This window comes from Nesoenas mayeri, assembly GCF_963082525.1.
Source record: "Nesoenas mayeri genome assembly, chromosome: 7".
Lineage (NCBI taxonomy): Eukaryota > Metazoa > Chordata > Aves > Columbiformes > Columbidae > Nesoenas > Nesoenas mayeri.
Genome location: NC_137551.1, coordinates 25,742,808 through 25,757,948, shown reverse-complemented (window position 1 = coordinate 25,757,948; position 15,141 = coordinate 25,742,808). Strand labels below are relative to the sequence as shown.

General features: G+C 51.9%; 1 protein-coding gene across 1 annotated transcript; it reads right to left on the bottom strand.

Annotated features, from left to right (window-relative positions):
* Positions 1–3,489: 3,489 nt before the first annotated feature.
* On the bottom strand, positions 3,490–15,111 carry POLL (DNA polymerase lambda). Its single transcript, XM_080347458.1, has 9 exons — positions 15,085–15,111; positions 13,417–13,560; positions 12,868–13,165; positions 12,033–12,198; positions 8,632–8,955; positions 7,848–8,021; positions 6,760–6,888; positions 4,568–4,736; positions 3,490–4,187 (listed from the first exon to the last, which is right to left on the bottom strand). Exons 2-9 carry the CDS (start codon positions 13,529–13,531, stop codon positions 3,823–3,825), a joined length of 1,740 nt encoding a protein of 579 aa, XP_080203584.1. The 5' UTR covers positions 13,532–13,560; positions 15,085–15,111; the 3' UTR covers positions 3,490–3,822.
* Between the last annotated feature and the right edge of the window lie 30 nt (positions 15,112–15,141).

Genomic DNA, 15,141 nt, shown 5'->3' with positions numbered 1-15,141 from the left:
AGACCTTTATGGGGGAACAGGAACTGCCTGAGCCTCCAGTCTGGATCCACCTTGGGGGTGCCGGGTGGGGGGAGTGGGAGCGAGGAGCTTTGCAGCAGGACCTGAACCTCCATCCCGGCTCCTTGACTTTCCACTCAGTCTCTAAATGCTGCTGTATTTGGGTTTAATTTTCAGGATGATCAGATTCACAGCCAGGGAGGGTGAGAAGGGGGTGTGCTTGGGAGGAGGAATAGCTGAAGTCCCTTCCTGGGAAGCAAGAACCAGGAGACACCTCATTAGAGTTGCCTAAAACCATCTATGCTCACCTTCCCTGCACCCATTCTGGGGGCTTAGCACCGACCTCAGCCCAGGCACCCCGGGAGCCCCATCGCTCATACCTTCTTCGTAAGTGTGGCACCCCAGGGTCTGGAAGAGGAAGAAGCTGCGCTGGGGGAAGGGGGTGGCCACATCCTTCCCTGCTGCACAGGCAAGAGAGGGGTCTCAGAGGAGCATGTGGCCTCAGGGGGGGCCAGGCTAGAGTTTGCCCCTGGCTTGGGGTCTGTAAGTGACTGGGAGGTTGGAGGGCAGGATTAGGGGCACAAGGAGGAGACCATGCAGGGCAGCTCTGTCCCCCTCAACCAGGGCAGGAGGGACTGCCCAGCCCAGGGCTGACTCACAGGGGCAGCGCAGTCCAGCTCCTCGTGTTTCTTACCTTGTACCAGCATGAAGAGGGGGGCTTCGGCATTCAGAAATGTCACCTCCAGTTGCTCCAGCAGAGCTTGTTCACGCTCCTTCACCTCCCACCTCTTTGCATTTGCCGCAGTTGTACCCAGGGGAGATGACCCCCATCCATCCTTGGCCCACCTGGCCACAGGAGGGCCCTCTGCCCCCTCAAAAGCTCCTGGTCAGGGATTTGTGGGGTGGGAGGGGGCAGACAGCCATCAGGCCCCTTGCCTTACAAAGCAGGGTGCTGGAAGGACTTGACACGTGCACAGTAGGGCCACCCTCACTGCCATTTCCTGAGGGGCTGGGTGAACAATCCAGATCCTGAGCAGTGTTGGCCCCACACCCCTAAGTCTGACCTCCCCGAGTAAAAGCAGCACAAACAGCAGGGCCAGGGCTTTGATTACCTGCTGCAGCACCCATTTTGCACCACGGTGTGAATTATGTCCCTGGAGATGTGGGTGACAAAGGGGAAGGAGCTGGGGGCCAGCAGTGCCACATGTCCCTCACCTCCAGTGATGTCCCCAGCACATGGCTCTGGTGAGAGGGCCAGCCCCAGCCCCCCAGGAACAGCTCATCTCAGCATCTAGGGCTCTGGATGCGTTCATCAAGGGGCCAAGGCAAGCACCTCCATACTCCCTGCCCCAGCCCAGGCAGAAACAGCCCTGTGCCCCGGGCTGCCATCCATAAGGCCCTAGGAAAATCCTCCAGGATCATCCCAGCAGCACTGCAGAGAGAGTGAGCCCCCATCCAACCTCCCTTTGGGACAGGATGAGGCCAGCTGTGACCCTGCCCAGCCAAGCCCAGATGACCTCAAGGATGGGGACTCAACCCTCCCTGCGGCCGCTCCCAGGGCTGCACAGCCCTCCTGGGGAGGGAGCGCTCTCCCTGGACCACCCCAGGTCCCAGTCTGGGGCTGACCCGCTTTTGACTCCCCGAGAACCCAGCCCAGGCTGCGCTGGCTCTGTCCCAGCCTCTGCCAACCCCAGCAGCCCCTGGTCCTCCCCAGTTTCTGCATCTGCCTTTTGAGCCAGTGTTTCTTGCTGCTCATCTCCATGTGCTCCCTTGGCTTCCAGGCTGTTTGGATTCCCCTCAGAAAACCATTTCCATGCTCAGGAGACTGAGCTTTGTTCTAGGCACAGGAGACAGTGTAGCAGCCAAGTCCCAACACTTACTTTTTGAAAAAATACAGAAAAGATGATAGCAATCCCTTCCTGACCCCACAGATGGAGTAAGAGCTTAGCCCAAGGCTCAGAGCTCAGGTATTGCTCCTTTCTCTGGGCATGGCCAGCCCCAGCTCAGCCGTGTGGCCATCTGGATGCCAGGATGGAGCCAGGTCCGTTCTGCCATGGGAGGAAGGTGGCCAGAAACTCCCAGCCATGAGAGCTAGAAGTGGTGATCCCACAGCATGAAGGTCTCCACTGCCTTCTCCCTGCCTGTTCTGAAAATGGGGAGCCAGACCAGCACAGGCAGGGCTCCTGCTCAGCCAGAGGGAAGAGACCCAAGAGTCACACGGCAGAGTGCAAAAAGACAGAGATGCAAAGGAGGAAAGAGACAAGGAATTTATTATACTTCAAATTTAAAAGCAGCAAGACATGCCACAAGTCATTCATTTCCAACAGGTGTTCAGCAGAAAGCCTGGGCTGACAAATGACACTGCTGGGGTCACGACCCACCAAGCAAACACCCCAGCCCCATGATCAGTGCCCGGCAGCCACAGCTGATGCTGCCTCAGGAAACTGCAAACTCACCAGGTTTAATCCCCTTGTGCCTGCCCTGGCAGCAAACACACAGCCTGTCACACCACGTGACACAGACCGGTTCCCCCACAAGACACAGGCGTGGGAAGCCAGGCCAGGCCCAGAGCGGACCCTGAGGTCCTGTCACAGAAATGCCCACCATGGCATTCCTGGCAGCTGATGCTGCAGAGCAGCACCTCTGTCACAGGAGGAGCTGCTGCAATACCCATAACAGAGACAGAGCGCTGCAAGTCTTGGGACATTCATCTCCAGAATAAAAATAGTTGAGGTTTCCTGAGAAACAAACTTCACTCCCGTGGAACTGACAGGTCCAGCACACAGGTACATGTACACTCAAGTACACACAAACTCTCTGATCAAAGACCAGATGATTCCATGGCTTAGACACACACAAAGGGAAAGCTTTGCTTTGCCAAAATTAGAACTACCTCATTGTCCTTCTCTCTGCCTCTTATGCACAAGCACACAGCCCTGCCGGGTTACACTCAGAGCCGTTACATTCAAACCTTTCCTGAGCACAGCTCCCCTGAGCCATGAGATCTGTTCCTCTCCTGCACTGAGAGGAAAGGAGCTTTTGGGCCACACTGAGGGGGTGACAGCTCTGCACCCGAGGATCTTCAGCACACAACGGGCTGAGAGCAAGCAGCACAGCACATCAGGTCCCTGCGCCTCCTTCAAGGCTGGCCTCGCCCCAGGGGAAGCTGGTGGCAGCCCAGCCCTGTGCAGTGACATCCACCAGAGGGCACAGATCAGCTCAGACGGACAGAGGACACAGCAGCAGCACAGGGGGACCCTTCACGATCCCCACAGTAGCAACAGTCAGCAGTAGTGAGAAGGGGAAGGCCCGCTCCAGGGCCAAGCCAGACCCTGGCTGCCTTCATACATAGCTCAGGCCAGAGATTTTGGAATGTCTGCTCAGACACAGACACATCACACTTTCCCCTTCCCACACACTGGGAGGGGTTGGATCACAAGGCTCTGCAGCCTAGCTTTCAGAAGCTTTCCCTGGGGAGAGCAGGGCCAGGGCAGCTGATGGGCAGTGAACCCCTTTGGTAGCCATGGGCTGCTTAAGAGCAGGGACACTAGAGGCTGTGTGGGGCATCAGGCAGCACTTCCGGGAAGGTTCCAGCCCACAGCCTCTGCTGTGTGATGCCACACAGCTCTGCTAGCAGCAGGGCCCTGCACTTGTGAGGAGCCCCAGTTTGCTGGGATAAGTGCCCTGGTTTGCTGGGATAAGTGCCCCAGTTTGCTGGGATAAGTGCCCCAGTTTGCAGTCACCACACAGCAGCTCTGGGGAAACCAGCGCCCTTCAAAACAGCAGCACTGCAGTGGCCCTAGAATGCTGGGTGACAATTGGCTGTCACCAGTCCCGTTCTGAGGGCTCCCGATAAGGCAGCCCCAGCTGAATGAAGACATCTCTCTCTGTAGGGGTGGGCACTGTATGGCCAGAGGCCACCTTGACACCTCCAGGGCCTCGCATCACGGCCGAGCTGAGGGCATGCTCTGAGAGGCTCATACCCTTGGTCTTGGCCAGGGCGCGCATGGAGCGGTTGAAGTGAGCCGAGCCGGTGAAGTAGAGCAGAGCGCAGGCAAACTCACTGTAAGGCACCACAATGATGTCAAGCCGGCGGTGACGCTGGGCTGGCCCAGGGAGGCGGCATACTCCCAGGTACTTCTTCTGATCACCATTGTCCTCCTGACTCACCAGGTCATCTGTAAGGAAGCCTGGGGAGACGGAACAGGCAGAGAGGAGCTGAGTGGCAGACACTGACACCCCCACTCCAAACTCTCCACTCTCCAGACCAGCAGCTGAGGTGTCTCATAAGGTGCTGTGTGACCCCAAGGGCAACCCCGCCTCAGGCCAGACAGCCTTGTGCAGACAGCAGAAGCCATGCTGAGCTGCAGCAACACTTCCTCTCAACACTGGCTGCAGAGCTGTCACTGGAGCAGGGCCAGGACCGAGGGCAGTACTCTAAGGACTTACAAGATGTCCTGTCCTTGGGAAAAGCGATCACCTGCCCTCCAACAAATACCATTCACCTCACTGCCTTCTCAGTTTGGCCATACTAAGAACAGCTTTGAGCACCATGTGCTCCAGCCCTTACCGCTCCTGTGGAGGCTGTCAAGCAGCTTGCTGAACACCCCACGGTGAGACTGCCCATCCGGGTGAGTGACCAGCACATCCACATCTCCACAGGTGGGCTTCCCCCGACGGTAGGAGCCACATGCCACACACACGAGCCCAGGCTGCAGGGCCAGTGCAGCTCGTCTGACCTTCAAGAAAAGAAAGAGGGATGAGGAGTCAGAGACCAGTCTCTTTGTGCCCTTTCCACCAAGGCAGCAAAGGATATCGTGCCTGCCTCGTGGCCTGTCCTGCATCTCCAGGGTCTCCATGTGGAGCAGACACTTGGCAGGCAGGCCACACTGCCCCACCAAGGAGGCTGGTTGCTGCTGGGGGTCGCAGGAGCCAGGGTGGCCTCCAACCAGTCCTGCAAATACCCAGCACACTGCCACACAATACAGTGATCTACTACAGTGCTACTAGCAGTCATCAGCTCTTGAGAGTGCTGGGCTGGAGCTGCGTTGGGACAAGCAGGAAGATGCAGCAATGCAGAGGAGGCAAAGTACAGGACAACCTTTCAGAGCCTTTGATTTCTTCTGGGACAGCAGAGCCAGAAGGGCAAAAATCACCAGCTCTGCCCTCAAAGAGAACCAGTCCAACGCACGATGGTCACAGATCCTGTTTTGGAAGCAGAGATGGGCTCATGGAGAGTCTCTCTCATAGGACCCAAGACAGCAGAAAATCTGCAAGTGTCCCTTGGAGTCCACTCGTGCCAGGAGCTCTGCCTTTGCAGAAGAGCTGAGCTTCGTGACCCAGAAAAAACACAAATGTCCGAGCATTATAGGCTGAAGGGATGCCAACATGCTACTGCCAGCAGTCAGACACATATGATCAGAACTTCCCCTAATGCAGCCACCTCCAGGCTGGACCCCAGCTCCTGTTTTGTGCAGACAGTGCTAGTTCTGATGGCTTCATTTATTAAATGCTTAAGAAATGCTCTTAGGTCCTTGGAGAGGAGTAGAGTATTCTTGGTCTGATTGTGCCAGTCATCCTGCTGGCAGTAAATAATTAGGGGCTCAGCAATTCCCAGTGACGAGGCCATCACAGAGGCTGGGGTTCAGGAAGGCAGTGTCCATGCCCACAGCCCCTTGTCACTCTTGGGGATCATCCTTCATTAGCAAGAGATAAACCCATTAACCTTTGCCCCAAAGGTGCTCGAAGAAGACACAAGCCTTTCTCATGCGAAGCAAGCCCTCCTCTGGTGTCCTTGTCCCCTTCTGGCTTTAAATGAAGATTTCTAGAAAACTCGCAGCCCCACCCGAGAGCCTAAAAGCTCCTCAGATCTCACTGTGACAGGCAGCACAGACAGTGACTAATCCCTCATTCTCTCTCCTGGGCCTGGATCAGAGGTGTGTGTGTGTGTGTGTATGGAGGGGAGCGCAGTAATCCCATCAAGATAACAATAGAACCACCCCCAAGAGCCAGCTCCTTGACCCAGCCTGCCTGGGAAAGGGACCACTCACCACCAAAATGGCTAATCCGGCACACGGAGTGACACCCCAGCAGGAGCCTGGCAGGAGCGTATTCTTCGTGGCCAGGCCCTGTGGCCGAGTGACAGGGTCACGCTGGCTGCTGCTTCCATGGAGATCAGAGAGCACAGGGGTAGCAATGACAGTGTCCCACCCCAAGCTCTCCGCTCACATTAGGGTACATTGGCTTAGCACCCCATAATTCTGCAATGCTATGGCATAGAAGAGCAAGCAGAACCCATCTGCAACCTGAATCCCTTTTGTTTCCAGGAAGGATATCCATGCTCAGTCTCCCCACTGACACCAAGCTCAGAGGGTGCTCACAGCTTCCTCTGGAGAAGCAGCACCTGGGAAACACCTCAGGGGCCTTGGCTGAAAGCAGACATCTCGGAGGAGATGAGAGGCAGGGAAGAGGAGCTGGAAACCTGCTCATCCCACCACACCACACACAGTCTTTTTCAAAGCGGTGTGTAGAACTGAAGTACCCTCCTCCTCGCCAGGCACTCAAACTGAACCTTCCTACAGGTCAAAGTAGGTGCCTTGTGTGCCTGTGCCCAAAAAGCAGCCCCCAAGCACTGACCCTGCTCAGAGGAGATGTTGAAGAGCTCAGGTATAACAGTGAGGGACATTTCCATAGCACGCACCCTCCTGTCAGGTCCCAGCAGGTACTCAGTCTGCTCTGAGGGTCTAGGTCCAAGCTACTCACGGTCTGTTCTATCTCTGCAGCTTCCTCCCGAGGCATGCGCTCCAGGAAATCCGTGTAGTGCTTCAGCCCCACAGCTTGCTGGCTGGTGAGAGTCGCCTTGGTGCGGATATCGTCCAGCGTCCGGAAACCCTAGTGCAGGTCACATGATGACATTCAAACATCTACCAAGACTCTACTCTTCAAATACTTTTGACAAAAATTTGGGGAGGTTGTATTTAACCCATCTAAAGTCCAGGCCAGTCACAACTTCTGAGAGCACATGTAGAGATCATTTAGGGCCTGGTTCCTAAAAGAAGGAATTTGGGCAATCTCACTACCTGCACACACCTCTAATCTCCACCTGAAAATGACTTTGAATCTTAACTAAACCTGACAGAAGTTCTTAAGGCACTGCGTTCCTACAGCTTGGATGAAAACAAGTGATGCTGACAAAGGAAAAACACCCAGAATATCCCAATGAGGGAAAGCCTACCATGTGAACACAAACACATTTTTAAGACAGCAAAGAATCCAGTTACAAACCCAATGCTACAGGAAACCAGGCTTCATTAGCTCTGTGCTCAGGAAACAAACTATTTTTAAAGAAGGAGCCCACCCAGTGGCCTGGGTTGCTCATGTTAGCACGATTACTTTAACATCATTTTTACAACTGCCAGACAAGGTGGACGGCTCCGCTGACAGCTACAGGAGCCAGCCAGGCCAACAAGCCAGCAATGGGACCAGGAGCTTTCACGGCCATGATGTCCTGGCTCAAGCCTGACTCTTACCAGTGTCATTGCAGTGAACAGCATGAGAGGAGCTCCAAGCAGCGATGCTAACGGACAAGGCAGTGTGCCCCCTCCTCCTTCTATGGCGTGTGTCTGTTGCCCATCCTCCAACCAAACTCAAGTCTCAGCTGGATGTGCTTCCTTCTCCCCAAACACACCCACAATGGGACCCAGCCTCACAGCTCCTCCCATAAAACCAGAATCAAATCCCAAATATGGATATTGACAATGGGAAACTATTTGTGAAAGTAACTCTCCTGCACTCAGAAGCAGTCTTCAAACCCTCATCTGAGAACCTCTTGTGTAAGGTGCTAAACTTACCTGCTGGTACCACATCTGAGCCGTCTTGGCCCCTGCTCCCCAGATGTTGGAAAACAGCTCTAGTACAGGCACGCTCTCGCTGATGTGATCTAGCTTGCGCAGATGCCCACTCTCCAAGATCTCCAGGATCTTCTCTGCCATTCGCTTCCCAATTCCAGGGATTTTACAGGCTTCCTAGCAAGAAACCAGAACCACTACTGGAAAAGTGAAGGCTACAGCCAAACTGAGGAGCTGCTACCCAGTCAGACTGGTCAGCCATTTGATCAGTGATTGATAAGTGGCAGGACTAGTTCTGACTGCTGCTCTCTTCTCCAGGCCAGGATTACACAGTCTACATCAGTACAATGGCAAATGGAAAAGAACAAGTATGCAGAACAGGACTGAAGCACTAACACACTGAATGGCTGGACTGTCACAGCCAATCAGTCCAAGATCCAGTTAGTTTTACATATTATCTCCAATGGTAGCAACTGCTGATGCTTAAGAGGAAGGTGAAAATGTCTCTGCATTGAGCCTGGAGAAGGCATTTATCCAGTGGGTACTTAGATCTGGCCCTAAAAGTCTCAGACTTCCCTTTTCTGCTCATCTGAAAACACCACAGCTGGTCAATAAATACAACTTACACTTGCTACACAACTTCCATCAAAACCCTCCCACAGGAGAGAATTGCCAAGGCCTGAAGATAACCTGTTCCACGTACAAAAAGAGCAAGGAATCTGGCTCATAACAGAGTCAGGATGCTGAGTCTATCTCCCTGCTCCACCACCCTGCCAAGGCGTTTTACCTGGAAGGAGGTGACTTGTTTGTGGTAGCTCTTGAGTGCATTGATGGCTTTGGTGTAGCCCAGAGTTCTCCATTTGTCACCCTGGACAGAATAGGCCTTTGCCAGCACTTCCAGCTTCTCTGTGATGCACTGGTTGTGATTCTCCTTCTTGCTGTTGGAGGAATGGGCACACACCCACTTGCTGGCAGGCTGTGCCACTGTGGAAGAGCTGTCACTGGTCTCCTCTGATGATTTCACAGGGTAGCGGCCAGACATCAGTGCTTCCAGATCTCCCTGGGTGACACTAGCATCTTCTCCTTCACTGTCTTCTTCATCGGAGACTTTCTTTAGGGAAAGGTAGAAAAGCAGCCACATGAGAATAAGTGCATGCCTCACATATGTCCCCTTAGCAGAGGCTGCTCCAGAGAGCAGGAAGTAAGAGCTCTAACCAGCCTCCAGCATGTGAAATGCTCAGAATGTCATTTCTGGAAGCTGTTGGTTACACGCACACTAAAGTTCTTCATGCCCCAAGCTACACATGCACCCCTTGAAGCTACATGCACTTCTCACAAAGCACAGGAGATTACAGATTGCTGTTCACCTGTGGTCCCAGCACACACACACCTCCTGCAGCTAAGCCCCTGAGACCTGACTGAGGGAAGACATCGGTTAAGTGAGCAACTGCTGCCAGCAGCGTGGTATGACAATGCTCAAATCCCTGGCTGCGGGGGATCCTGACTCCCTGCTCCCGCTGCAAAACCCTTCACTGGTCTGGTGGCTGCACAGACACAACTCTTGCATTCAGACCCTGCATGTTCCAGCCCATGATGGAGATGACAGGAGATAGGCACTGAACTCTGTTTTCATGTTTTAGACACAAAATCTTAACAGGGTAGTAAATTACAACCCCCCCATTTTCCCCATGGCTATCTACAAGAGAAAAGGAGGAGGAAGGAATGACACAAAGAACTCCACATTCCTCAGTGACAGAAGAAAGAACCAATGTATACATTTGCTGATACCCTCAGCATTAAGATGCCTCTGTGTAGACTTAAGAAACAATGAGTCTTGGCTTCAGGTAAGGAACAAAAGGGGATAGAAGTGGGAAGCCACACAGAGGCTTTGCTGACTGCTTTGCTCACTGTGGTCCTCCTCTCTCCTGATGTATAGACACAGGAGTCCACGAAGATCCAAGAGTGAAGTAACCCTGGATGGCACAGAGCTGTTTAGGATCAGTCCAGAGATCACCTGTGGCACACAAATCCTGTTAGACTGATGCTCTGCAGAAACTCATAAGTCAGAGCCATATCCTTACAACCTCTGCTGGTTAAGGAGGTCTGGAGATAATTGCTGCAAGATACAGAGCTGAAGTCTTTAGGCAAAAAAGGCAGGATGTTTCTCTATAACCTTTTATAACTCTGAAAACTGAGTCAGACTGAAGATTCGATAGACTAATGAAGTTTCATTTGCCTTGAAATGCAACTCCCTTAAGACACTGTTCCCTCTGAGGGCAGCAAAGCCTCAGAGTGTTCAGATCAGTTAGTAAGCCCCTTAAAAGCATTTAAGAAGCCTGTTATCCGACCACAACACAAACAACCCTGCAGCTGGAGCATGCAGTCCCCACCCTCTCAGCCAGCAGTGCCACATAGGTAAAACAGCACACAACCCCCTGAGTCTCTGTGCTTTGCCAACAAAGCCAATGGACTCTTTACAATCATACATGCAAAAGCAGCCAGTCCCATTAGCTTCTAAGACACTCCAGGATCCTACAGCTCTGCTAGAGCTGAGTGAGATGGGATGTGCATGGTTTGTCTGGGGCACAGCACAGGAGCCAGGAGAGCAGCTGCAGCCCAGTAGCTGAGGCCACTTGAGAAGAAGTTGGGCAGCCTGGGGTAACAGCCCCAGGGTTCAGCCAGTGAACAACAGGCACCATTTGGGTTGCCTCACAGGAAACTACTCCAGCCAGGCCGCAGCCACAAAGCAGCTACTGCAGTCTGACTGGCAATGGTAATGGCAGGAGTTTACATCCCAACGCAGAACGCCCAGAGCAGCCCCTGTTCAGTGTGAGACATTGGCACACTCATCATCTCCTAGACAAAAATCATCCACCCAAGTTTCAAAAGACTCTATACTTAAATAGAGGCTACTTCTACGTTGAGATTTCGGTTTCAGCTTTACTGCTGTAATTGGGTCTTAAAAGTGGTTGATACTGTCATTAAAGCGTATCCCATGGGTTCTTTTCTCCTCCCCAAACCTACACAGTCCAAAGCTTAGGACAAGGATTTTACTGAAGTGTCCACAAATATTGCTTTTGCACACAGACTAACGGGAAACATCATTACTAGATCGTATTTAAAAGAAAAAAGGCAATAAGGCTTCAGACTCCAGCAGCTGTCTGACCACCCAAAGTAAATGCAAGCAGAAAGCAGGGCAGATACCACAGGATTCGTAACAATACAAAAGATCATTTCTCCTGTAAAGTGTGAGATTTGTTAGTAGTGATTGCCACTAAACTAGAGTTACAAGAAACAGCAAAGATGGGGTAACTGCAAAGGTGACACAGTTAAGAAGCAGCCAACTCTGCCTACAGCACACCGGATAGTAAGCCTGGGGAGAAAACATCCCTTCCTACACATCTTCAAGAGGAAGCTTAAAATAAAGGAGCCCCCAGCAGGCTGTCAGTTAGGCAGTAAGTACAGGGTTTTGTGAAACAAAATTTGGGACTGTGTTAGAAAACAGATGCCAGCATTAAAAGGCAGCTGCTGCTCTAAGAGGTCTGAGGTGACTTTACTACAGATAGATTTGAATTATACCAATGCCCAAAAAGAATTTGGCACACTTGAGCAAAAATACAGAGAAAGGAAAGAAAGCTAACAGACTGGAGAAGCTGACTCACAGCAGAGCCCACTAATAACCCAACACAGATATTTTAAGCACACCACCACAATCGTTCAAGTGGCAACCTGATCCACTGCACATATGTGTCTGAACAGCGTGCTTGCCAAGGAGTGGAGAATGGGTCAGCGTGGCTCAAGGAGGAACACCGGATGAAATATCAGAGACAGCTTCCTGAAAGGGAGATATTCTCAGCTAGGGAATATTCCTCAAAAGGACACAGGGGAAACTTGATCACCAGAGCGAGACATGGGCTGATCACAGCATCAGGACTGCTTCAGCTGGAAATGTTCTGATGGGGACAGGAATTTAAGGGGTATTGTTTCCACTTTTAACATCTAAAAGGGACAAAGAGAAGCAGTAATCATGTCCGCAGCCTGAGTCTGCCGGCATCAACCCAAAACACCCAAACGCTTTCCCTTTGCTGAGATAATCTGGTATTGTCTCCCTGCAGGAATGCTCTGAGCCAGGAAAAGCAGCACACAGGATCTGTTCATGAGGAGAAGAGCCTGTGTAGGAAGCCTCACCTCAGCCAGCTGCTGCTGTCCAAGGGTGCCCAGGCCTTGCTGCGAGGAATCCCCGACCTGTGCTTCAGTATTTGGATTCACTGCTGCCTCCTCCGCTGGGGGCTGGATCTCTTCACTGCCCAGTACCTGCTGCTGCTCTTTCTGCCGTTCTCCATCCTCCAGGTACCTGTTGTGGATCAGATGCCTTAGTACAGGAGAAGGAAGACTTCTGAGCCCCCAGAATTTTGACTGAGAAATCCTTCTGCATGTTTTGGGACAGAGCAAACAACCCATATGAATCATACTCTCTCAGATCACAGCTGAATTACTCTAGTTTTGATTCAATTCCCCAATTTCCATCCACCTAGCTAACCTGCAACTTCCACTCCTATTTACCTCACTCTTAGATTATTTCTCCAAAACTTTGCCAAAATATTTTGATCCTAACCTGTGGCTGCCTGCTGCTCCATTCCTTATTTCCTCTTGTGCTTAGTTGTCAATTCTGTCTATACTTTTCATCTGCAATAAGTAAGAAACAGCATTTAATCCTCAGCATTTTTAAAAGAAATCTCCTTGTCATCACTGACAAACTAGGAAAAGGTGCCATTAGCACCTGTAGCAAGTTACAGGACTCCTCTTAGCACCTCAGGGCTGTATTCCATGCTTTGCCACCCCACAGAATAGCAACTGCTCACAAAGTCACTAAATTTCACTGTCTTTATATAGGAAAGTGACTTTAAGCCACATCCACAGGAGCTGCAAGGAGCTGCAGTCAAAATTTTGAGCAGAGGTTTAGTGCTGTTCGGTTTAGGAGAGAAGCACTGCACGTAGGAATAACAGCATGGCATTTGCATACCTCCAAGGGATAAAGACACCATAGCCAGCTGTACTCAACAGCTTCTGGTCTCTGATGCAAGCACTTAGCCAGGATGCCTTCACTAGCTGCAACCCTGGAGGCAGCTTGGTTAATTTAAGGAGCCGAAGGGCCCGATTACAGTCCATGTCTTCAGCCACAATGATGTGTGTCACCTCTGAGGAGAGCTGGTTGTGTACAAAACCGCCGTTCTGGACAATCTGCTTGTGGAAGATCTCTGCCCTGGCTTGGCCGATGCCAGCTTGCAAAACGTAAGCGGTGACAGGTTTCAGCCACTCTCCTGAAGAAAACACAGGGGCAGAAGCTCAGTGACAAGAGAAACAGTGTCCCAAACCAACCAGGCTACAGATCTCATGCAGGATGGGATGGCACAAACACTGACAGGCAGCCCTTGGAGGGTACCAGGTGGACACAGCAAAGCAAGCTGGCCATGGACTCTACAGAAAACACAGCCTTTGGCAGAAGAACGCCTCCAGTGAACAAGATGGGGTGGCAGTGTTGTATTCCATGTCACGGGCATGCAGGGCTTACCCTCAGGTATCTCTCTTCCTTCCTCTTTTGAGATCTTTGGAGGGACGCTTTTCCCCAAGTCATCCCTCACCTTCTTCCTCTTGGGAAAGGCTTTGACAATCCCTCGTGGCTCCATAGGCCTAGTGAGAAGTTCAGCTGCGGTTGCTGAATACCAATAAGAGAAAGAGAGATTGCTTAGAACAATGTTAAACAATCACAACAACTTGAAATTCGCTCATTTTAGTTGCTGTCTTTGTTGGTTTGGGGTTTCCTTTGTTGTTGTTATTGTTGTCTTTCAAAAACACCCTGAGGAAGGCACCTGGAAACAAGAATTACAGCCCACAACGTCAGAAAAATCCAAGTTAGAAACCACCAAAAAGCCACTTGAGAAGACCTTGCTTGAATATCTTAGAAACCACTCAAGCTGTATTCTTATAACAGAAAGTATTCCACTGCTTTAACGTTTTGGAGCTCCTGCCTGCCCAGCCAACAGAAGCGACTTTATTTACCAGATATTTCTTAAGCACATTCCCAAGAAGGGAACGCCTCTCCTGCTAGGGCTGAAGTCATCAATGAGAAGAAACAGAGCAGCTGATTGACACTAAGTGTTTCACACAGCCATAGGGGAAAAAGCCCCACCCCAGCTTCAGCTGCAAGCAGCAAATCAGTAAAGATTAACTAGCTGAGCTCAACACAGTTACAACTGTACATTTCCCATCACAAGCCTTGCAAAAGAGAACTTTGGAGCTTTAACTACCAGCCCAGGAAACCAGGAAGTTTGGTTTTGTGTAGCCCAAACAAACCCCCGAATCGCAGCATAGCCCAACAGCCCACACGGCTGCAGCATTAAGCTAATACCAACTTGAATTCCTCTCTCTGAACCACTTCATGTTTTGCTTTAAGGTTTCTCACACAAAAACCAGCACAAACCTACCACCCTAAGCCTAGAAGAGCTGAAAACGGTGTCACCTGTCACCTTCTCATCCGAGCATTAAACACAATCCTCTTGAAGACCAGCCCACAGCTGGACTCATATCCTTGATTCTCCAAGGAAGAATTCAGCTTCAGGGAAGAAGAAACCTTGCTACATTGCTAAAACTCAGCTTCACTGAAAAGTGTCTGTTTCCAGGCCGTTTAACAAAAAACAAACAAACAAAAAAGAAAAACCAAACCAAAACAAAAAAACAAACAAACAAAAAACAAAACAAAACCAAAACAAAACCCAAAACCAAATACAAATAAAAAAAACCAGCACCAAACCCCTCTAAGCTACTAGGTGCCCAGGGCCTCTTCACGACTCAGAGAAGTGTTTTCCCAGGTAGTGTTTTAGTTCCAATATCTAAGACCAAAGATGCCCGCCAGGCACCAAGCTGCCCTCGCCAGCATCCCCGGGCTGTGAGGGCTCCGACAGCCCAGCCCGGCTGACCCCAGGACGGAAACAACCCCCCGAAACCTCCCGAGCGCGGGGAGCCGGGGGCAAGACGGGACCACCCCGCGCCCCAGCCAGAGGAGGCCGCGGCGAGGACCGAGACCCCCCGCACCGGCGGGGGAGCACCCGGAACCCCCCGCGATCCCTGCCCCGAGGAGGGGAAGGCTACCCGCCCCCCCTCCCCCAAACCGGCCGGGGCGCGGGGGTTTCCCCAAGGCCGGGGACGAGGGGGGGGACACGGGCCCCGGGGTCGCGCTCACCTACGGACCGGGGCGTTAGGAAGTGCTTCCGGGTGACGACCGGAAGTGTGGGCGTTG